Source organism: Buceros rhinoceros, unplaced genomic scaffold, assembly GCF_000710305.1.
Source record: "Buceros rhinoceros silvestris isolate BGI_N320 unplaced genomic scaffold, ASM71030v1 scaffold16608, whole genome shotgun sequence".
In the NCBI taxonomy this organism is placed as follows: Eukaryota; Metazoa; Chordata; class Aves; order Bucerotiformes; family Bucerotidae; genus Buceros; species Buceros rhinoceros.
This window is the reverse complement of record NW_010426511.1, coordinates 12,515-35,117: the sequence shown is the minus strand read 5'-3', so window position 1 is coordinate 35,117 and position 22,603 is coordinate 12,515. Positions and strand designations below refer to the sequence as shown.

Genomic DNA, 22,603 nt, shown 5'->3' with positions numbered 1-22,603 from the left:
CTTCCAGCAGCAAGGTGCTGGTATGGGCTGGAGGCCTGTTCCCATGTCCTTTGCATTGGTGGGAGGCTCGTTTCTGATGCGACTGTTGCAGGGTGACCCCTTCCTCTCCTTTTGAGCACACGCTCAAAACCAGTCTTTGCACAAATAATACTGCTGCTGTTCCTTCTGATATTTAGAGGGCTGCTGCACCAAACTTGGGGAGCTTGTTTGGGTTCTCTGATCTTAATGCAATTTATTCTTCAATCCAAAAATGTTCAATTAAGCAACTCACTCAGACTTCTGTTGTACCCACATTGCCTTGGGAGCCAGTCCACTTGGCTGTACAAAATGAAGGATTGAAGAGTTGGAACCTTCTCTTGTCGTGAAAGCTCTGCTACCTGTGGTTCTTGCCATGCGACTCAGTGATTTTGCACTTTTGTTTAAGAGCAATGACCCCGAAATAAAGCTGTTGGTTTAATGAAGTCTTACCTGATCTCCATGTTTAGATTCACTAATCGTTGTGCTTTCTGTTGATTGCCAACTAATCTGGTGGTGTCTTTTTCCTTGATTTTTAAATTGGTTCTAACTTTCACTTTTGCTCTGTCCTTTCCTCCTTTAAATAGTTTTTCTTACCTCTTGCTGCAAGAATGTCTGAGGAGTCTTACTTTGAATCTAAAACAGAGGAGTCAAACAGTGCAGAGATGTCATGTCAGATCACAACAACAAGTAACGGGGAGGTAGCTGGCATGAACCAAAGTCTGAAGGCCTTGATGATGACGGGCTTTGGGGATATCTTCTCTCTGAACCAAGCAGGATCTGTCCTGCATTCTGGAATGCAGATAAACATGCAAGCCAAAAAGAATTCTTCTAAAACCACCTCTATGAGAAAAGGAAAGAAAATCAACATGGCTTTGGGTTTCAGTGAATTCGACTGGTCAGATGATGATGATGACGATGATTATTTTGATGACACAGATGATAGCAGTGAATGAAATCAGTTATAGAATTAACCCTGCAATTGGTTTTAGCAAAGCAAAACAATAAAGTTTTAGAACAAGAATCCTGTCAGTTTGGTCTGTTTAAAACCTGTAAAAGAAAAAAAAAAAGGGGGGGGGGGGGGGGGGGGGGGGGGGGGGTATATTTTTTGGGGGTGGGGGGGTGGGGGGGGAGATATATTTTCCAGGCTGAGCGTGTTTCTGTGTGGGAAGTCATGTTGTTTTTGTTTAGATTGTGCTGACTTATTTCTGCTTTGATGAAATTTGGAACTAAATTTTCCAAACTAATTGAGATTATTATTATTTTAAGAACCATGATTATATCTATAATTCTTGATGCCTGATTACAGAAACTATGGCTTGATAAACTTAAGATCTGAAAACACTGGGGGGAACTTCAGTGCCTTTAATGCCATTAATGTACTTCAAATTTTTCTTCCGTGTTTTTTGTCATTTCCCTTACCCCTTTAATTGTTAAGCATAAGAATATACTTGTACTTCCAGGTTTTCTATTCTCTACAATCCATTCTTTCTTACTGTTGCAGTGAAGAGGTTTGCTGTGTTTCTAATTTAAAGCCTTTTTCAAGGTGGCATTGTGGGAAGTCACAAATACGTTTCTAGGAAGGAGAAGCTTGGTAAAGGGGAAGAGAGGAGTTAGTTAAATACACAGTTTAAAAACTGAACAGCAGCAGAATCCGGGTAATCCCTATTGGTAGATGATTTGTATAAATGTTCTTTTTTTTCTTTTCATGTGTATGTGCATGTGTCTGTAATTCACTCTAGCAAGCAAACTGCAATCAGACCTCTGCATCTATTATCAGACATTGTGATCTAGAAGGTCGTTTTCAGTGCGTTGATGTAAATCCAGGAAGCTTTGTTAACCTGATGGACTTATTCTTGTAGAGAATTCTTTATTCTTTATTGAGAGTAAAAATTGGTGTTAGTAAATTTTGGTTCTGTTGCATGTCCTAAACCACGTGTGCTGCCCTTATGAAAGGACGAAGATGAGCCACAATGACATTTCAGCTTGGGCCCTACTGCTGTGGCTTATGTGAAATTATCCATGGTGGTGTTAACATAAGGAACATTTACTAGTCTCTGCACACCTGTTTTTTGCAGCTAAATCACTTTTAAAATACTGCCACTGCTGTTGTGACTTACTGTAAAAAGTGTGTAACAATCTGCTGCAATAATTTCCTGACAGGCACTTATGTTGAGAGCAGCAAGTACGACTCCCCTGATAACCCCTTTAGTGCTGATGCAGAAGGAGGCGGGGGAAAGCAGTGCAAACACAAATGCAGGTTAGAAAGGAAGATGATGTAAAATATTTGCCCAAGGAAGAAGGGCAACATTTCAAAAGGAAAACATTACTGTCTAGTTCAGCTGTAATGGGAATAAGCCATCAAAATTTCATTCTCAATTACTGTAGGGGTTTCTTTTATGAAAACTTCTGGTTTTGAGTAGCTTCTTTAATTACAGGCTTGCCTGTTACACAGGTCTAACCTGTGTATTATAGTGAGCGGTGTTGTAGATAGCTTAGAGAGAAATGGACACATTAGAAAACAGCAGGCCTGAAATCATTACATGGGCACCTTTTTGGGTTGTGAGAAAGAATTGTTTTATCCTTGAGCGTAAGCACTGGTAAGCTGCAAGGCACCAGGTGCCGTACTTCAAGCTAGCCTGCTCCACTCCTCTTGCACAGGATTAGACCCTCAAGATGCTTAATTTCTGTAGGATGTCATTCCACGTTCCACCTGATTCCCGACAAGTCCATTGGCTTGAAGTTAAGCCTCTTGCATCAGGAAGCTTTCCTCATGACAGAATTGTAATTTAAATGGTGTAATAAGTTTATGGAATATCCCAAGAAGAAGCTTGCTTCTTCGGCAGAGGTAGGGATGGCTTCTTAGGTCCATCAAAGCAACCTGATTTTAGGGAGGAAAAGGAACACCGAAGGGCAAATAATTAAATGGAAATAAAGAGCAAATAGGCTGTTTCCAGTGCAGATTTGTACTATTTTTGTAAGTCTATGTCTGCTAACACCCACAGCAACAATACTATTTTTGTAACTGTCACTTTGCACCCAGGAAAATTTGATGGATTTGTGTATTCTAATGTGTACACTTTAGATCTTAAGAGGTGTGTCATCATGCATAAATTACTGTGCTACACAGGCAGTGTAGGGTTGTACAGTTTTAACAGAAAAGGAAATTTGGTTCGGTACATTTAGTATTCAAAAAATCCCAAAAATCTGTCCCTAGCATTGATGTTTTGCACTTTTTTTAGCATCTGACAATCTCAGAGCACTTCATGAACATTTATATTTCATGGGTTTTAACTGAATTTGTAAATCTTCTCCTTAATCATTACAGAAGTAAAATTTGTCCTTAAGTACTATGACACAGCATTTCATAGCTGCAAAATGACAAGATTTGTCTGTCTTCAAGGTTTTGTGTTTTTCCAGGCATGTAAATTGTTCCATCAAAATATCATCAGAATTTGGTAGCATGCTCATAGGAATTTCCACTATCTGTTTAGTTACAATATTATTTAATGGAACAAAGATGGGTTTTCTCCCCTTCTCCTTTCTTTCCCCATACATTATTTGTCAAAGCAAATTAAGCTATACTGAGGAAAAATTTAAACTCTTGTTAAGACTTGGCTGTGTGTTCAAAGTAGCAAAGGTGTCTCTGAATTGTAGAGAAGGTAGTTGATAACGTGACAAACTCTTCTGATGCAATTCCCTTGAGATAGTGTTATACTTAGGATATTGGCTATGCTTATTAAACAAAGAATGGTATTGATTGCATTTTTACTTTCCTGTGATAACTTTCATACCAGATGTCTCCAGTTTACAAGCCAAAAATCATATGTGAAGATGAAGCTGTGTTGTTTCTGTCTCTGATAAGCTTCTCACTAGATAAAGGTTTTGAAAGTGGCTCTCTGGTGGGCAGGTATGTTGGTTGGAGGAGGTCAGAGTATCATCTTCCACACCTGATTTTGCTCTGCAGTGCAACCTAGTCTGTCTTCTACCTGTATCATCGTCACAACAGTCCACAGCTATATAGTGTGTCAGCTTATGAAAGCAGTAATCAGACCCAGAAGGTTTTTCCCTGGCTGCTCTGGGCTATATGAGCAAAGCCCCTGAAAGCCTTCCCATGCCTCTTAGACCTCTCAGCTCACTAGACCCCACTAGGCCTTTTGGGATCCCTACTTTCTCTACCATCCATAAAGCCCTAGAGGTGTCTGCAGTAAAATAATACTGTTGCATTTGATGGAGGAGAAAGGTGAGAACCAGGCCTGAAGTTCTCATTTTTACCAGGCTGTTGTATTGCCAACATTGACTGAGGTGGGTAATGTGGAAGAATGGCGAGGATCAGCTTTTGGCTTGCTTAAAGATACAGGGTGAGCTGGGACCAAGACAGGATGCCCAACTCCCAACTCCCTTTCTTTTCCTTCAGCAGTGGGGAAAAAACATAAGGGGGAATTAATGAAGCAAAACTTGTGGTCTAGTTATTTTTGTGCTGATCACACTACTAATTCCTTGGGAGCAGCAAGTGTCCTAAGGTGTGGAGTGTAGGTGTGCTGCATCGCCAGCTGGCTGTGTGCTGCCTGGCATGGAGCTTGTCCCCTCTGTGGGAAGGGCTTCCAGGAGGTGAGGTCTGCTGCAGCATCTCGTCACATAGTCACGTTCCTGACATTTGTTTATCGTTCCAGCTCTTTTGTTAGATGTTGATTCCCTTTCCTTCTGGATTTTAAAGTGTTTATTCCAAGTTAACTATTGATTTATATAATGATTTCTATTGCTATCAGCAGTAGCAGTAAATCTATAGTGTCGTGTTAGCTGTTAAGTACTGAGCAGCATTACGGTGTGTCTTTAGTACTGTAGTTCCTTTTTCTGTAATCAGGCAACTTTTACAGGTTTTTAATGAGACTGCTAACTTGACGGAGGTTTTAACTACAGTCCCAGGTAGAATGTTCAGGTGGAAAAATAAGTTCATTTAGTAATTTTCACAGCCCTTAAAATGCACTGGTAGGAATCTGGAGGAGAGACCTTTCCCTTTTCCCCCAGACTTCGACTTAGTGTACACTGTAAAATCTGCACAGAGATTTCTGATGTGTGAAGATTTAATTTTAAAACTGTAGAACCAACAACTTCTTTAAATATTTTATATTGTGTGCTAAATATCCACATGCCTTTTAAAGTCAGATATAGTCCACTGCATTTCTTGCTTTTGCACTACTGAAGAAGTTTCGTACTGAATACTAGGAGTTAATGCTACTTACGCTTCTAGTGTGAACCGGTGAAATTTGAATAGAAAATATTTTCACGGTGTTAGAAAACTTCGTTTTCCCTTCTGAAAAGCAAAGCTGAGCGCAGTGCCTGTGCCAAAACTCTTGTGCTGTAAACTGAATATATCACTTGTGTGGAACATGCGATGTTACACTTCTGTGTGGTAAAACCTTGCAGCGTCAGTTATTCTCTTTATTGCACTTGACGTAAGATGTCTTGTTTTATTCACACTGTGGATTTGATTTTTCCAGTGTAAAACTAAAGCAAACAAAAAGAAATCATGCAATGTATTCAATTCCTTCAGTTGGTGTCATAAACTTTCTTTTGATGTGAACTTTTTCCTTTGCTTCTCTTTGTTCTAAACTTCTATTTTGCAATAAACATTTTGACAGTAAATTTTATGCATTTGTGTCCCTGTGTAAAATGCTGGTGTTTCAAGAGGTTCCTTTTTGTCTGCTGGTTTAAGTCACTTTTTGCATTACTCACTGTGCAACATTTATCCTTTATTCTCCCATCTTCTTAAAACAAATGTGAAATTATACAGAAGGTATTCTGCCACTGCTTATATTTAAACATGGGAAAAGCTAAAAAATGCATTGTGCAACTAAAAATGCAACATTGACTTCTGCAGTAAATGATTCAGTTGCACAAATTACTGTGTCATGCTCTTCCCACAGCACCAGCTGGTTTGACTGTAAGTGCCCTCAGAAGGCACGATCCACTGCCTTCCTAAGGATGTTTATGCTTCTCACTTGCCCTCCCTCATGCTCAAGTGTTGCCACCAGCACTATTTTGGCCCACAGTGTCCTGCCCAGGCTGCAGGTGGCTGCTAGCATAGGGAATGCCTGACTAATGGCAGGTAGGTTGAGAAGATTTGCTGGACGTATGGTGGTGTAGAGAGAAAAAGTCAGGAAGGTCTCTTTTTTTTCTCTGGCAGACACATCTTCCCTTCTGCAACTTAGCCCTGATGCCACTGGCTCTGTCTCCTTTGGGGAAGCAGTGGGAAAAGGGATGGGTTTGAGGGTCCACTAAATCTTCCTCACAGAGGTGGCTCAGCAGGTCTCATGGATGGTTTGTGCCTAGCAAGGTTTGGCTGAAATGTTGGTGGAGAAGGAGGATCTGAAGAGTCCTCAAAGTGGGGTGGGCTTTAAGAAGTCATAGATATGGAGGCAGAAGTCCTTCAGTGGAAGTTTCACATGGATGCTGCAGGGGGCGTTTCTCAGCAGTGGCTGAAGTTGTGGGTGGATTACACTAGACCTAGTCTCTTTCCCGAAGAGCCAGGGAAGTGCTAAGTCACATGAAGGCCAACTCTGCCCTGGGGCTCAGTGTTCAGCTGGTTGCAGGCAGGGGTGAGTGGCTGCTGGGGGGCATGCTTAGCCTGTGAGTGGGGGCTGGAGAGCTCGTGGGTGGCTCTGGAGGAGGTGACAAAGCTTTGGAAGTTGGTGGGTAACTGAGCTGAGTCATAAGTGAATGTTATGTACATCAAGTAAGTTTGCAACTGCATCATGGTACTGAGCCTTTGGGAGACAACGACAGTCCAAATACATATGTATCAATTAACGTTAATGTTTTAGCTGGATAAAAATGCCAAGAAAGTGAAGCTTTGGATAGCATATGCTTGAATGAGTAAAATGGCAAATCAGTATTACAGTGACATCTTCTCCTGTGTCAGTTTTCAAATCATTCCAGAATTTCACTTACTGCGGCCATTCTCCTGTGCATCCTCTGTGGTTTCCTTGTGCTTCAAGAGGTAACACCATCTTGTGTACAACAAAGTACGCCCTGTGTGGGCTGCAGTACCGGAGGAGGCTGGGAAGTGGCACACTGCCCCAGCCTCAGGGGAGCAGTTACAAATTGTTAGCAGAAACCGAAAGGCACTTTGTACAGGAAGACTAGCCACAGTGGCCCAACTCCAAATTCTGCTTTCACCTTGTCTAGTGACATTTTCCTTCCTTTAGCAGAAAACACCCGTCATTCCAGAGAGAGTCACAGCATTATTTGCATTGCAGGAAGCAAGTGGTGCAAAAGCCTTCCCATAGCAATACTGCTGAGAGAAGAGGCAGCTAGAGAGTCCCTTGCCATCAGACAGTTTACTTTTGCTTCTTAAATGGTTTCTGTTGGAGATCTGCTGATAATTTTATGTACATAAAGTGATGGGATCGACTTAGCATTGCCACCATGCTGTTGGAGCCAGTCCATATCCAGTGTGAATCCAGGGGTTTAGTATTTCACTGTGAGAGTTGCAGCCTAAAGTCCTGCCCTTTGCAGGGGAGAAGGAGCCGAATAAAGTCAGCCACCAGAGGAAAATTGGGATGGAGGGAAGAAAAATGGTCAGATGGTTTTCTTTTCAATTCGTATCTCTCACACAGTTGCTGCCCTCCTTTGATATTTGTGCGTGGACTGAAGAAGATGTGGTGAGTATTTTGTGTTACTGTGGCCAGCGTTCTGCTGCTGGAGCTCTCTAACAAATGACAGAGTACAGAGGAAGGGAAAGCCAGATCAGGACATCTAGGTGAGATTTTACCGTGATTTTTTTGGTGACATGTATCCCAGAAAGGCTTTAAAATGACCATGAGTAAATTAAGGACTTGAGAGACGTTCAAAAAACAGCCACATTTTCCAATGTCCAGAAAATAATTTCTGCTGGGAGCTGTCAGCAGCCAGGAGAGCATTCCTGAGTGATCATTTAAGGAATGTGAAAGTGCCCCAGGACCTGTCTAGCATAGTAATGTGTCATAGTGATTTTAACATCCCATCTAGCACCCTCCTGACTTGTTCGCCATCGTGGGGTTGTTTAGCTAATGTTTACTGAAGAACTGTCTGGAAAGCCAGTGCAAAAGCCATAATAGCCCTGGCTCCTTAACTTAATCCTTTTTAGCATGTAATAGGTCATTAAGCTTCTGCTTCGGTCATTTCTGTTGTTTTTCCTAATGATAAACTGAGGACAGTGGCTGCAAAATAGAAGGCAGTTTTAAAAAGCTAAATAAAAAGTGATCTCTTGCATTGGTAAATCTTGAGTCCTTTAACCCAAAGTTAAAACATTTTCAAAATTTTGTTCTAAAAAAGAATGTTTACTTGTGAACTCCAAATAACTGTAATACAGAATTTTGATAATCTGAACTTCAAGACTGATTCCTCTTTCTTGCAGTTTTTCTGGATGCAACAACTTACTAGAAAAGGTAAAAGTTACTGATATGTACCTTAACATTCACATTTATGAATGCGCATACATTTGGTCATCTTTTTCTTCCTCCAGTAAAGCACCCTATGGATATCTGAATAACCTCTCTTATCTTAAGGCGATGCTTCTGGTGAAATGAGTGTATATGCTAGCTTGTTTAAGGAACATCATATCACTGGGAAACGATTGCTGCTTCTGGAAGAAGAGGATTTAAAGGACATGGGAATTGTTTCCAGAGGACACATCATCCATTTAAAGGTATTTAACAGCATATGTTGGATGTTGCAATAGGTTATAGTGTGAATATTAAGAAGGAGTCTATGGTTTTTCAACAGTATTAACAACAAAAGAAGTTACAAAGCTAAGCAGAGGACATTTGGTGTAAAACCTCCAGAGTTACAGGTTCATAGGGATCTAGAACCCAGAGCAACCTGAGCATTTTATGAGGCTGTGGTCTTTATACTCCTCTGCAGTTCTTGGTTTTCTTGTGGGCTGGATCGTCAGTACTGCTGAAGATTCTCCTGGGAGGGCCTTTTTCCCAGCAGAAAGCTTTGGATATCTTCAGAGAGAGTTCTCCCCAAAGATTTCTCTTCAGCTGAGGGAGGAGCGGATAGGAACATTATTTGAACTGAAATCTCTGAACTTCAACATCTCATCTGTAGTTTAAAACTTACTGTGACTAACAAAACTTCATTGGACAACTTTTAAAACTGTTTGACAGCCAGGTTGCTTTTGCTCGTAAGGCTTTATTTCATGGTTTTAAATAGCTGATGTTTGTAATGAGTTAGGAAAATCATGGTCTGGAAAATGTGATCACAACAGCCCTGATAGTATTAATACTGTAGCCACAGAAGAGAGTTCAGTTTCCTGGCAGTCAGCTTTGGAAAAGGATATCTCTAAAAGCAGCATCTGTAATTCTGTTTGGTCTCAATGATTTTATTCCACAATTTACGAGGAAAGAGATACTCGTATTCTAATTGCTAGTCCTACAAATACAGCTTCGTAAGACACACAGATTTATTCCTCTTTGGCTTATCCGCTATTTTTTCCATGCCACACACCATTACTGATATATTTAATTTACATTTCCTACAGGGAAAATTATTGAAACCTAACAAAGTCAATAATGTCCAAAATGAAAGATTTCGGCTTCCTGGGTTGATTGAGCGTAAATAAAACCAACCAAAACAACCCCCCAAACATCCCTGACTAAGCAGATCTGATTCTGAATGTGAAATGGGGCCGATCTACCAGAACAGTTTCCAGAACAGGGCTGTGTTTTAAACTCTTCTCACGTGCCCTAATGTATCCGCAAAGGAAAACACAGAGCACACAGAGTTGTGCTGGTTTTCATGCTGGTATCTGCGGTATGACTCTCATCTGATTTTTTTTTTTTATTCTTTTTTTTCAGACTGCTATTGAGAAGTTAACCCATGACTACCTAAATCTGTTTCATTTTCCACCATTAATTAAGGCAAGTCTCACTGTTTTTATAAGAAGTGCTTCTTGTGCTGGTATGAACATTCTACTGTTCTTGTGTCTTCAACTTTCCTACCCTTCATGGGAGGGTGAAGCAGCAGTTTTCGAGGGTTGTGACATGCGGAGGGTCAACAGCAGCAATGGGTCACATCAGAACAAGTAATAGGATAATAGAAGTTGTTTTCAAGGAGGCTATAAGATTTTATCATGGAACTGGTAGTATTAAATCAAAAGACTACAGTGTGCAGTTCCTTTGATATCATTAATCAGAAATTAGTGCTCACCTCCGAAGAATGGCAGACCCCTGGCCCAGAATGAGCCCATCATTCCTCAGTTTGTTAACGTTGCAGGAGAGAAGGATGATTTATAATGTCTAGTCACCCTTGTGTTAACCTGTTGGCTTTCTGATACCGGTAACAAGAATATGCAGAAGGGAGAGAGTGGGAACCTCGGGATTGCCAGAGCAGGTATTTGCCTGATTTAATTCAGAGAGCTGATCAAGCAATTCTAGACCCAAGCCTGAAGTAGCTTTTTAAGTCATAATTTATTGCACAGTTATAGAGTGAAATCCACTGAAAGTGAATTTACATACAGCGCAGCTCTGTTTTCTGAAGGGGAAAATGGAAGTCAGGGCTTCCCTGCCGTGCTGGTGGCAATTCCAGTAGCAGCGGCTGCCGCAGTGCCGTGCTGGAGCAGCTCAGCCAGGAGCAGAAATCACGCAGCAGAAATCTCGCAGGTGCCTTCCATTGCGGCATGATCGGGGCAGAGCGATGGCTCCTTCCTGCTGCCTGCCCCACTTGTAGCATCTGAAAGGCAAATCCTTTCTGCTACCGAAGACCGTGCTACTGTCTCCCAGAGGGTTGTGATAGATGTGAAGTCTCACCTTGCTGTTTTCTGTCAGGATTCCGCAGGTGGAGCTGAAGAAAACATAGAGAAAGTAGTGAATCTTGAACTCGTTTTTGGTTATCACTTGAAGCCAGGAAATGGTCCAAAGGTAAGCCGGGAGTGCGAAATCAGTTGGTTTGGTTAACAATCATGACCCAGAAGGTCTAGTGTCTTCTGGGCACAAGAAGATAATTTGCTGTGAGAGTCTTTTTGTCTTGGAAAGAACTGACCAAGTGCCAAGGTGACAAATAGGGTTGCATCAGTGATGGGGAACTGCACCCCAGAGCAGGTGAGGAAGAAAAGAGTGACACAGAAAGCTCTGAAAGCTTTTGTTTCCTTGTGAACAATTTTTTTAACAATAATTTCTGGGATTCAGACTTTTGCTTTGTTCCTTTTATCCCAATGGCTGTGAAATAACATTTATGCAAAAAAACCCCCAAAACATTCACAGCTGAACAGTGCTGTACACCTGATGTTAGTGGACAGACTATTCCTTTTGCCTCAGAGAAAAGGTGGTGTTTTTTTATGCAACCAAGAGGAGTTTGGAACGTGGTATCTATGTCTGCTGGCTGGGGAGGACAGGGCTGGTCCTGGAGGTGACTGTTCACTCATGGTACTGGGGAAGGAGGGAGAGGTACATCTGCACATTGCCGATGGCAAAACGACTGTGCAGCGGCTGAGAAAAAGGCAATTGCCAGCATGCCACATCCTAGTCAAACCTCAGCTCCAAGTCAAGCTGGTTCAAGGATCTCTTGTTACAACCTGTGTAACAGGAGCATTGATGACTCTAGATGTTTCAGCAGTGCATTTCCATCACATTGTCTCTTCTTGAGAGTGAGGTTTGTCCCATGCTTTTTGTTTTCTTTATCCAGTCTGCTATGGACTCTTGAGTTCAAGGGTTTTAGAATTAATCATCTATGTGAAAATGGTGTGCAAAGGATTTCTGAGTTAGAGTCAAGGGTTGTGACAGCAGGATTTGTTTCCTTTTGTGTTTGACAAATCTGCATTGTGTGTCCACCCTAAACTTGTGGGTGGCTGACTTTCATCTTGTGTTATCTGGCTGTGTTGCTTTCAAGGCATATTGTTTGCAGAAGTCTCTTGATTTCTGTACTTGGTGGTGCTTGCAGAGAAAGCATTTAGGTTTGTACTTAGTAGGAACTTGGACTCGTACTGAAATCATTTCATCAGTTTTAAAAAGCTTTTTGCTTTTTGTCTGGAGATTTCCTTTTTTTGTTTGTTTCTTTTATCCTAAGCCCTTTTTTTGCTATGAAAATCTTAATCACTGTGAATTACCTAAACTGTCTCAGTGTTCTTGAATGCACGTACCTTATGATGCTGTTAGAGCTGCTTTTCTGTAGGTGTGCATCTTTCTCTCCCATGTGCAACTCTACAAGGAACAAAAAGTCCATGAAATAGCTCGTATTTCCCTCCCATTTCCAATGTGGATTGCGAGGTGTAGATCAGGGAGGTGGGCAACCTCCTCCAGGAAAGAGCAAGAGGAGTGAATAGACCTCTGACTGTGGAAGAGAAATTCAAGTTGCACTAATGCCTACTAAATTCGAGGACAAGCAGATATTTCAGCTGTGATGACAAAATTTGGAATGAGACAGTGCGCTGAAGTCTACAGGATGGAAGCTGCATTGTCATGAGAGGACAGGGCTAGTTCAATGGGCCGGCGTAGTGCTGACATAACTTTTGGGCCAACTGAGTAGCCGTTTTTCTTTAGGTCTTGCCTTCCCTGTGATCCCGTAATTGCTCCTCCGCTGTGTGTGCCATCAGGCCTCTTTCTAAGGAAGCTGTTCCCTCCCCAGCGGAGGGTGCGTGCCAGGCATGCCTTCCCTGGCATCTGCCCCCACTGCAGCACCTCTGTCCCTGATGCCTTCCAGGGAATGTGTGATTTGTCGCCTGAGCTTGTCTGGGCTGCACTCTTCTGTCCAAGATCGACCTGTTAACTGATGCCTGCCTTTACAGGTGTTGCAGCTAAGCCAGTGTTTAAAGGTGGTCTAGAAGGAGTAGCTGGACTGAGCTTTTCAGGCAGGACACTAGGGCCAGTGCAAGCAAGGTAATTTGCATTAAACATACCACTAACAAAGACTGGTGTGGTACGTACAACGCAGAAAATTCCGCTCGCTTGCCTCTTTGAAAATCCCTGGATACGATCTTCTAGCTCCCCTAGAGGCTGCTTTAAGCCAGCTATGGCAGCCATCCAGATTTGTTCCGAAATGAATTGGGGACACTGGGTAAACCAGGATTGAACTTGTTGTACTGTCCCATTTTTGTAGAAGAGTGGTGCCTGTTCCTGTAAAACTAGGTCAGCAGAAGCACTTGGGATCATACCTTCCACCATCTTTATAGCTAAAAAGCTGGCCTACATCAGTTTAAAAATAAATTTCTCAAAGGAACTTTACCCTAATCAGTCCCTGTAACTGGCTGTCTAGCTAAGAAGCATTTCTCCTGTTTCAGCCATGAGGAAAAAGAGGCAACAAGCTCAAATCTGGGTTGAGTTGAGAACTTGTGTTCCTTGTGCATTGTGTAGGCTGCTAGACCTATGTACCTACGTACCTCAGGCTCAGCTGGGAGCTGGTGCAGTGCAGCAGGAAGGGCCCTGTAGAGAGGAACAGGTCACACTGCGAGGATTGACCCCAGGCTGGCTGTGCGCTGGTCTCCTGGGCTGAGTTCCCATTAGTTATTGTAGTGCATCTTCTGGCGTAGCTGCACCTGGAAGCAAGCCTGTCCGTGTGCTCAGAGGTAGTTCTAGCAAAGCATGGATCAAAACAGATGTGGGACAAAAGCATGCTCCTGAATCTGAACTCAAGCTCTGGTGTGGGTGCAGCCTTGGCGTGCAGCGTGATGTTCCACGGTGCCACAGGGCATAAAAGTGCTGGATGAACTGGCCCAGGACCCAGAGGTGCAGGTTAATTCAGATGCATTTGGCTAGTCAGAGCAGCACACTGTCTCAGGTGTGAAGATGGTTTCTCGGGGCACAGGTGTCCTCTCCCTGGCACTGCAGTGAGCCCCACTGGCACAGCCAGAGCACCTTGTAGTAAGCAGGCGGAAAATAAAGGACCTTAGGAATGGCAGAGCCTTTTAGCAAGGATCCTGATGAATATGTTTCAGGATGACATTTGATTGTTCAGCCTTGTCTTACACTGAACAAAACATTGGCTTCCCAGTATGCAACTTTACCTGCCTCAGATTTGTTATTTAATTTAAACTGCATCTTCTAGTGCGATTATGTTCGGTTCCACCAGCTGAGAGATGCAGTCATTTCATTACAGTTTCCTTCCCTTTTTAGCTGCGTCTGTGGAGGTGATGAAAGCTCTGTTGACCTTTGTGCTCTCTGAATGCATCAGGAGTGAGCGCTGCAAAGCTAACCTGGTTTTTAGAGGTTTCTTTTCCAACTCCTGTAGTTGGAGTTATGTGGTTACTTCCATTCACTTCCTTCAAATAACCTTTCTGTACACAATTCCCACTGAGCTTAAGGGTGATAGATCTAAATGTTTATAGGAATTTTTTCCACAAATTAAAGCGGGGGGGGAGGAAATGACACACGACAATTAACTCCACGATACCAAAGAAGGTATAAAAACAAACCCTGGCAATCGTGTCTTGAGCTGATTTGCAGAAGTGAAGAGGGAATTTTCAATGACTTTCTCATCCTAGGTGGCTCATTAAAGTTTCCCAATCAGGGAAAGGTGTCTGAGCTGTGTCGGCTCCGCAGTGATGAATCACCCAACCCCTGAAGAAGGATGGTTCACGGTCTTTTTGTCTCCTGTTGATACATTCTTTAGTTTTGGTCCTCAAAAGGGTTGATTTCACCATGCTTTTGAATGTTTTCATTTTTTACCAAGTGTGGCATGATCTGACCTATATCCAAATACAAAGCCTGGAAGTTGGCTCACCATTTTGCCTTGTTTTATCCCAGTTACCTCTCCCTCCATTTGACAAGGTAAGGAGCAAACCTCTTCCAAACCATCTGCTAACTGTGTGAACTATTTTCTAGCCTTGAATATCAAAACTAGGTTATATTTTAATGCTCTTATTTGAATGTGTAGTGCAAAAGTGAATATAATATTAAGGCTGTTTTAGGCAGACATTGTGACCAACTCTTCAGGTGGAGAAACCCAGTCTGGCAAAATGCTGGCAGTACCAGGCAGAATGCTGGCAGTACCAGACAAAATGGTATTGAAATAGTTGTTGTAACTGGAATGCAGTTTCACAAGTGCTTGAGACCATTTCTCCTTCTTCCTTTCCACCCGCCTACTGTATCAACACTCATGAAACCTTTCTTTACTTTCTTAAAAATAATTCCTAGTGCAGACAGACATGATATAACATCACCTGTTTAATTTGCAGGGTAGGGTACTCCTCACATTATAAAGCAAAAATAAAATAAAAATTAAAAATAAAGCAAAGGCTAAGGAGATCTGAAATTTAAACTCCCAGTTTTGTAGTTTTTCAGTCATACATATTCCCCATGCTCTATAGGTATTTTAACCCACTTCAGCATGTACGGCTGGCAGAGGGTTTGGTTTTATCTGACACTTCCTTTGCAAAATTCCTTCTTGCAAGTACCGTAATTTTCTACTGTGGAGTACCTTATTTCGAAACTTCATCTTCTAAAGCCTCTCTCTTATCTATTAGGTAGAATAAATTACCTAAGCTGTAAAATAAAACCGCAGCCACATTTAAATATAACCAGCACTATTAATAACTGGTTAATGTAGTCTGCCGAGGAGGTGGATCAGTGGCGGGGTGTTAAAAGTTTAGCGCAGGGGATCTGAGCTCCTTGTACTTTCTTTTGAAGAGGCTTTTCTGGACCACATATTGTTTCTACAACTCCATCACCTCCACTGGGATTGCTCCAGCTGTAGCATCTGTGTATAACTGAGGTCAAACTCAAGCCAAGAGCTTTTAAAATCCTTGTGTAGGCAGTGCTGAGCCAGGGATTCCCTTCAGAAATTGCTCCATAGTCCTGAAGAGGCATATAGACTTTTCAGCTAGGTAATTTGCTCGCTTGACTTTGTAGACTTTTTAATCTCAAGCTTTATTTTTAGGCCTTGGCCACTGTGAATTAACTTGCTGCCTTCCACAAGTTGTCTCTTATGCATACAGCTTCGGTCACGGATACCTATGTCTGCAGAAGTACAGACAGGTTCCCAGGAGTCTGTAGGCTTGGCATGTCCTCTCCAGACAGAAGCCTGGAAGAGGAGCCTCTGTCCCCAGAACGCACAGGACATGTACAATGGCCCTGCCATGCCTTTCCCAAGCTCCTGCGCACTCTGTTTCCCACACCTACATTCTACAGGGCCGCAAGCCCATGTGTGTGAGCTGCAGCCTCTGCATGCCATCCCCCCTCCATCAGTGGGGATGTGGTGCCTGCACGGCTCCAGCCTGTTGATCCCACGAGCGATCCATGGGAAATGCCACAGGAGGACAGGGCTGGCTCAGACAGCACATGGCGGGGGCGCCCACGCAGCCCTCAGGGAAGGGACTCCTGCTTTTCATACTTCCACCTTTGCAGTCCCACTGTCGCAAGCTGACTGCTCATGGGGATGCTGATGCATCTGCGACTGATCCGTCTGTTTCCAGTCACATGCAAGGGCAGCTTTTGGTGACTGCTACAGCAAGGCTCAGGACTGCTGTTATCACAGAGCCCTCAGTCTCGGCTGCTGCAGCCTCCTCTTCTCGGGGCTCCAGCCCCCAGCATGTAGCGGTGCCAGTGTTTACCATGATGTTCTCCTCCATGGCGGCACAGAGCTTCACAGTGCTGGCTGTTCAAGACAGGTGCTGCCAGGGGACAGGTGTTTTTTGGTACCACTGGGTGGTCTGCATAGGTTTTAAAAAGGCCTTGTGCTTCTCCAGGCAAAGCTCCAGCCAGGCAGTGCCTGTTGCCTCTCAGAGGAGTAAGGGCTCCAGCGTTCGGAGGAGACACCCAGGCAACTGGTAACATAAATATATCTTTCACTTGCTCTGTTTCTGTACGTTTTAAGACCATCTCACTTGGAAGGCCTCCCCTCTGCCCCTGTTTTTTTCTGCCTGCACAGCTGAAACAAAACCAGCGGTGGAGCCACCTTCTCTTGCTAGAGCCTGGCTGGCAACAGCCTGCCCTGACCTGAGACACCAGCCATTGTTAAGGTTATAACACATTTACATATTTTGCAATAAAACATCAGTTATTTGCATTACTGTGTCAAGTTTTATTTGATTCTTTCACCTAAAAATGACTCATTTTCCTTTCTTGTATTTTAAAAACCAACTACTCTAAGCTTGTTTGAGAATAATCAAAAATTGCCCATTTAGCTAGAAGTCATTTTCTTTTCAAAAGGCAAATGTTATTTAATCTTTCAGCTGTTCATTGTGCCATCATAAATACTTTCTTTTCAGCACAGTTGTGGGGACTGAAATGAGCCCACTAATTGCCTCCCATTTCGACTGACATGTGGTGGTTTAGTGGAAAGAGAACACAGCGGGGAGAAGGAAATAGGAGGCTGAGAAAATGAGAGCTAATTATTTTCACTGCCTCATGTCAGGCTCTGTGTCAGCCTTGTTTTTACAAACTGGAAGGTTTAGCACTAAATAAAACAAACTGGCGTCATGTTTTTATATACTGGCAGTGTCATGGAAGCAGCTGCACATCTCAAAGACAATATAATGCCTGCATTCGCATGGACACCATCTGACAGCCACTGTGAGCCACTGCTAATGAGGATATCACAGTGGTGCCAAGTGAAAGGTGCTGAATTATGTATGATTCTTCATCAGTGCAGCAATAGTCCTGTACATCATTATGAGACATTGTTTTGCTGAAGAGATTAAAACATTCTTAGTTCCAGACCCTGCAACCTATACACGCTACAAGAGGTTATTAATGGAATTTTTAGGGAGAGTTTCTTGTGGATTTCTTTTTGGTTAAAAATATCTCATGGGACAAAGCCGTGGTGGGTCATGACACTATATATATAAAGAAGAGAAGCAAATTAACTATAATTGTGTTATCTTCCTTTAAATCCAGAATAATAAAATACAGTGTAGCGGGGTGATACATAATGATAAATAACCCAAGTGCTGTCACTAGATGTTCAACTCTGATGCCTTTAAAACAGCAGGTTTCAGCAGCTGAGATAGATAATAGCTAAGAATGTAAAGGAGCTTCTGGGGACCTAAATCATCAACATCCTACTACTTTTAGTACCAGCACGACCAACATTTTTTTTCATATTTTTTTCATCTTGCATTACGTCTTACTTTTAATATCCAGTTGCCTGCTACAATGCTGTTTCCATTTTTTCTTCAGTCTTAAAAAAAAAAAAAAAGTTTATTGCGACCTCTGATTTTAAAACGAATCCTGGATTTGGACCTCCTTTAAAAATGAGGTGTCTCCCCAGCAAGAGTTTTAAGCTGTTGTTGCATGAGACACGTTTGTTGTTTAAAGCCTGTGCCTGATCTTTTTCATTTCCTTTTTGATTTTTGTTGCAGACATTGGTGCATATGGGGTTAAAGGAGTATTGTCACCACAGTAAGCTGGAGGCTTAATTTTTAAAGTGTTCTTATTTTCTGTTTTGAAGCTGAGAAGTGGCTCGAAATACACATGTGATTTGCTTTGCTTTTCTACAATCATTTGCAGTGGTTGCTGATTTATTGGCTTTGTCAAAGTGTTATTCAGAAATGTTTTTCTCTCAAAGTTTTGCTGGTTGTGCCTCTCACATCTATTTACTTTTTTAAAAGCAAAAAGCTGAAATTCTTTATTTAAATCAAAATCGAGCAGGTAAATATTGGAGGTATTTTAATGCTTGAATTACAAGATGTCCACAGAAATCTCTTTGAAGGACTGGTGTAAGTATATTTATCAACCAGACAGTTAGAACAAGCCATTTTCAAATAATTTTCCCACATACATCTGTCACTAAATGTAGTCTTGATCCAAGACATCTTATGGCTCCAATTCATCAAAGAATTGAAATACGTATACTTGGTATTCTAGCCAAATGTTTGCTTAAGTGGCTGACCATCTCTCTCCTATTCATTGCTAAAAAAGAACCTAGAACTCGATTGGAGAACAGGGAAATACGTCCTTTTCTGCAGCCCACAAATCTTGCATTATTTATTCTGTGGTTGAACAAAATTATTACCAAGTTTGTAAGACACATAGCCACCTATCTTAGATATTTCCCAAGTGCCTTGATTGAGAAGTCACCTAGCTGCTGACTTTTCTTTTCCTTTCTTTTCCTTCCTTTCTTTTCCTTTCTTTTCCTTCCTTTCTTTTCCTTTCTTTTCCTTTCATCTTTTCTCTTTTTCTCCCAGCCTCTCCTTTTCTCTCCCGTCTTTATTTCCCTGTTTTTCTGTCTCTCTCTTTCCCCTTTCCTGTTCCATGCAAAATGAAAATCTTTCCAAATAAAACAAGACGTATTTTTGAGTGACCGGGGAGGGTGTGCTTTGGATGGTAATTTGCCCTTTGGGTATCTGTATGGTGTGGCTGGAGAGGACTCAAGGAGAACCGAATGTTTGGGGGCTGGGTTTGAAGGATGGGAGAGTGAATTTCTTTCTCTGAAGCTGCAGTTCAGAGCCGGGGAAGGCGGTGTTTGTGCAGGGCTCGTACATCCACAGCTGCGTGGGGCAGCCTGATTCGTTACCGCATGGAGGGAGCTCCTGCATGCGCGGCAGATCCGGCGAGGGGCAGGGTGCTGGCAGGTGCCCACCACCAGCTAGACCCTGGATTTGCACAGCTTGTCAGCCTTTTCTTTAGAGATGGTCGTTTGATTTGTGTCGTTTATTGAAACGAGCTCACATTTGTCAGATCTGGTCTGTAGGGAGATATGAGTGAACAGCACAAAGTCCTGAGTCTTGAAGGCACAGGAGCCCTGGCTCAAGGTGCGGCTTTGGCTCTCAGGTGCTTGACACTGTTCTCATGGCAGATGTGCTGAATTAACTGGAGGATAGTATTTTATGTCAATATGTTGTTCTTTCTGTGGCTCAGATGGTTTTGTAAAACTTATGTCATAAAGCATCTTGTCTCTAGCCTCAGGTTCAGTCTGCAATGGGAAATCTAGGTAGCATGAATTCAGGAAGTCCTGCAAAGAAGTCTGGCAACAAGGATGGTGTGGCCAGGGAGAAGAGCACAGTTTGAGAGGCAAGGAGGAGTCAAAGACAACTCGCTTCACTATTGTTGTTCTGTTACATAGCACATATGGTCCTGAGCCAACATCATGGCTGGTGTGTCATGCTGTACCTACCTGGGAAGAGACAGGTCTAACCCCGGGTTAGCTCACAAACCAATAAAGCAGGACAGAAAAAGGATGTGCAAGAGATACAGTCCATGACTAGGAAACAGAGGCACGGGGCAGCTTTGGTGCCTTGTCAGGTTGCATAGGAAGCTGATGGCAGAACTGGAAACCGAACTTGGCACATCTGAGGCTCAGTCTTGTCTCCTGACCACTGGACCATGTTTCCCATCTCTCAAACTTGCACCAGGGCAATGTGAAAACCGACTCACACGTCCACTCTGCTCGTAAAATGCAGAAGCTTTCAATGGGGACAGATGGACACACAGGGCCAAATGCTTTCATAAGCGTAATTTGTTGTTGCAGTTTGGAAATGATTATACTCCAGTTTTCTTTTATCTTGGAATTGCCAATTCAATGCCTGATTGAAAGCTTTGAGACTTCTGAGGGCTGAGCTCCTACGTTACATTTATGAGAGATGCACGTGCAAACACTACCAGATAATCGCATGTGCGAACGGGTACTTTTTAGGCTGCTGTATGTTTGTGTGTGCAAGTAACTGCTTACGCAAGCCCTTGGCCCTAAGCGGCCATCTGTGTCCCCATTGAAAGTTTTTACATTTTCTTAGCAGAATTGAGGAGAATGCAAGACAACACCTGCCTGGCCAGCAGCATGCAGCGGACACAGACACTCCTGAACCCCTGGCACATCTGGAGGAGCTCCTGTCCCTGTGAGGGCAGATTCCCTCCTGCCTGCATGGATATGGAGGCTCTTTGCCTCACTGCAATGCTGTTATCCCTCTGGGGACTGATTTTTCGAGGGGCTCAGTGCACGGGATGGTGTTTGATCCCCAAAGCTGCCACCAGACGCACCAGCAAATGTTGGCTGGTTTGCATCATGGACAGGCAGCCTCTGGTCCCAGCATTCGGCCTGCACGGGATGACCTGCAGGGTGTTGAAAGTTGGCCCCATGTTCAGCTCATGGGATTATTTAAAGATACCTTTCATGGCTTTGGTTTGTTAGACTCACTCTGATGATTTTCTAAGCTGAGCTTAATTATAATTAATAGTGCCATTGGAGGTGAGCAGGAGTTGAGGATGTTCAGTGCCTCCCTGGGCACTCAGAATCTGAAATAATTGGGCTGTAATAAACAGCTCATCCTCTTGCCTGTTATTTGAGCGATTGTCTTAATGGTGTTTCACAGACCCTTTGGTCATTTGTTCCCAGGTTCACTGGGCAGGTGTTCTCGGGGCTGGCTGCCAGCACTGGCTGTGACGCGAAGTGGTGGCTCCTACTGCTACCCTGTGCCTTGACTTGCATGCTGTTGTGCAGAGCTCCTGCACTGCCCGCTCAAACGGGCTGTCTGTCCAGGCGGGTGAGGCCATCGTCCTCCTGGGGCCCTTCAGGGGATCCATACCCCTGAGGACATCCAGACCTGTCAGCGTGGTGACTGTCTCTCAGGGTGAGCTAAGAGGAGAGCAAACAAGAGAACCCAAGGATTTTCCTTTATCAACACTTCTCCTGGAAAAACTGTGTATCCTAAAATATATTTATGTTACTTATCTTTCTTGTTGGGTTATTTTTTCCCCCCATATATTGAGGATTAGATTTTCGGTTTTAGCTTTCAGTTTTGATTCACTTTGGGTTTTTTTTTTATTTGTATTCTAACAATCCAGCATTCTTTTTTTATTATTCATAGGATTGTAAATGGAAAATGTACATGGAGATGGACGGGGATGAAATTGCAATAACCTACATAAAAGATGTGACATTCAACACTAACCTACCTGATGCAGAGATTTTAAAGATGACAAAGGTATTTACAGCCTTAAAGCTTTCACGAATTCACGGATCTCAAACAAAGACATTAAAATACCACAGCAGTCGACTTTTGTGCTTGCAGAAGCTCAATCTCTTGACAGCTTTTAAATAAAATGCACATTTTAAACAGATTTGTATCATAATAGGAGTTAGGTATTTTGGTTCTCTTTTAAGCTGACAATAATGTTTACAATAGAAAAATAAGAGAAGGAACTAATTTGTATTTTCTTGGTTTAATTCCATGTTGTAGTCTCTGAATTTATTACCTCTCTTAAAGAAAAGAATGTTGAAAAAATTACTTTCCTTTTCAGAAGCAGAAAGTGATTTAAATGTTCCAGTTTGAAACTTCACGTGATTTGTCTGTGGGGTTTTTTCCTTTCTTTTTTTTTTTCTTTTTTTTTATATGGTTTTAAAACTTTTACATGATTCTGAAACTCCCACTTTCATGCAACGATGGGTTGCGAAGACTGAAACTCATCAACAGACAGTACAGCACTGAACATCTGCAATTCAGTGTCACTGGGCATTTTACCTTATTTCAGAACCTGCCTGTTAATAATTACCAGCCGGCATCTAAGACCGCTTTTAGCATAAGCCACAGAAGCATTGTTAATGCAGAGGGCATTCTGTTTGCTGTTATTTTAATTGTTTGTTTTTATTAATATGTTCCACTTGATAATAGCTAACAGAATAAATTCCTAAATGAAAAAAAAAAAAAATACACAGCTTGATTACCAGTTAGAAAGCTGTT

General features: G+C 42.5%; 1 protein-coding gene across 1 annotated transcript in view; it reads left to right on the top strand.

Moving 5' to 3' along the window:
• Positions 1 to 22,603, top strand: part of LOC104498188 (mitogen-activated protein kinase kinase kinase MLT-like) — a gene marked incomplete at its 5' end in the record, with an annotated part of 33,502 nt that overhangs the window by 3,862 nt on the left and 7,037 nt on the right. Inside the window, 6 exons of the mRNA XM_010141541.1 lie at positions 7,635 to 7,679; positions 8,414 to 8,444; positions 8,565 to 8,704; positions 9,858 to 9,920; positions 10,827 to 10,919; positions 21,731 to 21,847. Coding sequence (XP_010139843.1) covers positions 7,635 to 7,679; positions 8,414 to 8,444; positions 8,565 to 8,704; positions 9,858 to 9,920; positions 10,827 to 10,919; positions 21,731 to 21,847 — 489 coding nt within the window. The remainder of the gene's footprint in view (positions 1 to 7,634; positions 7,680 to 8,413; positions 8,445 to 8,564; positions 8,705 to 9,857; positions 9,921 to 10,826; positions 10,920 to 21,730; positions 21,848 to 22,603) is intronic.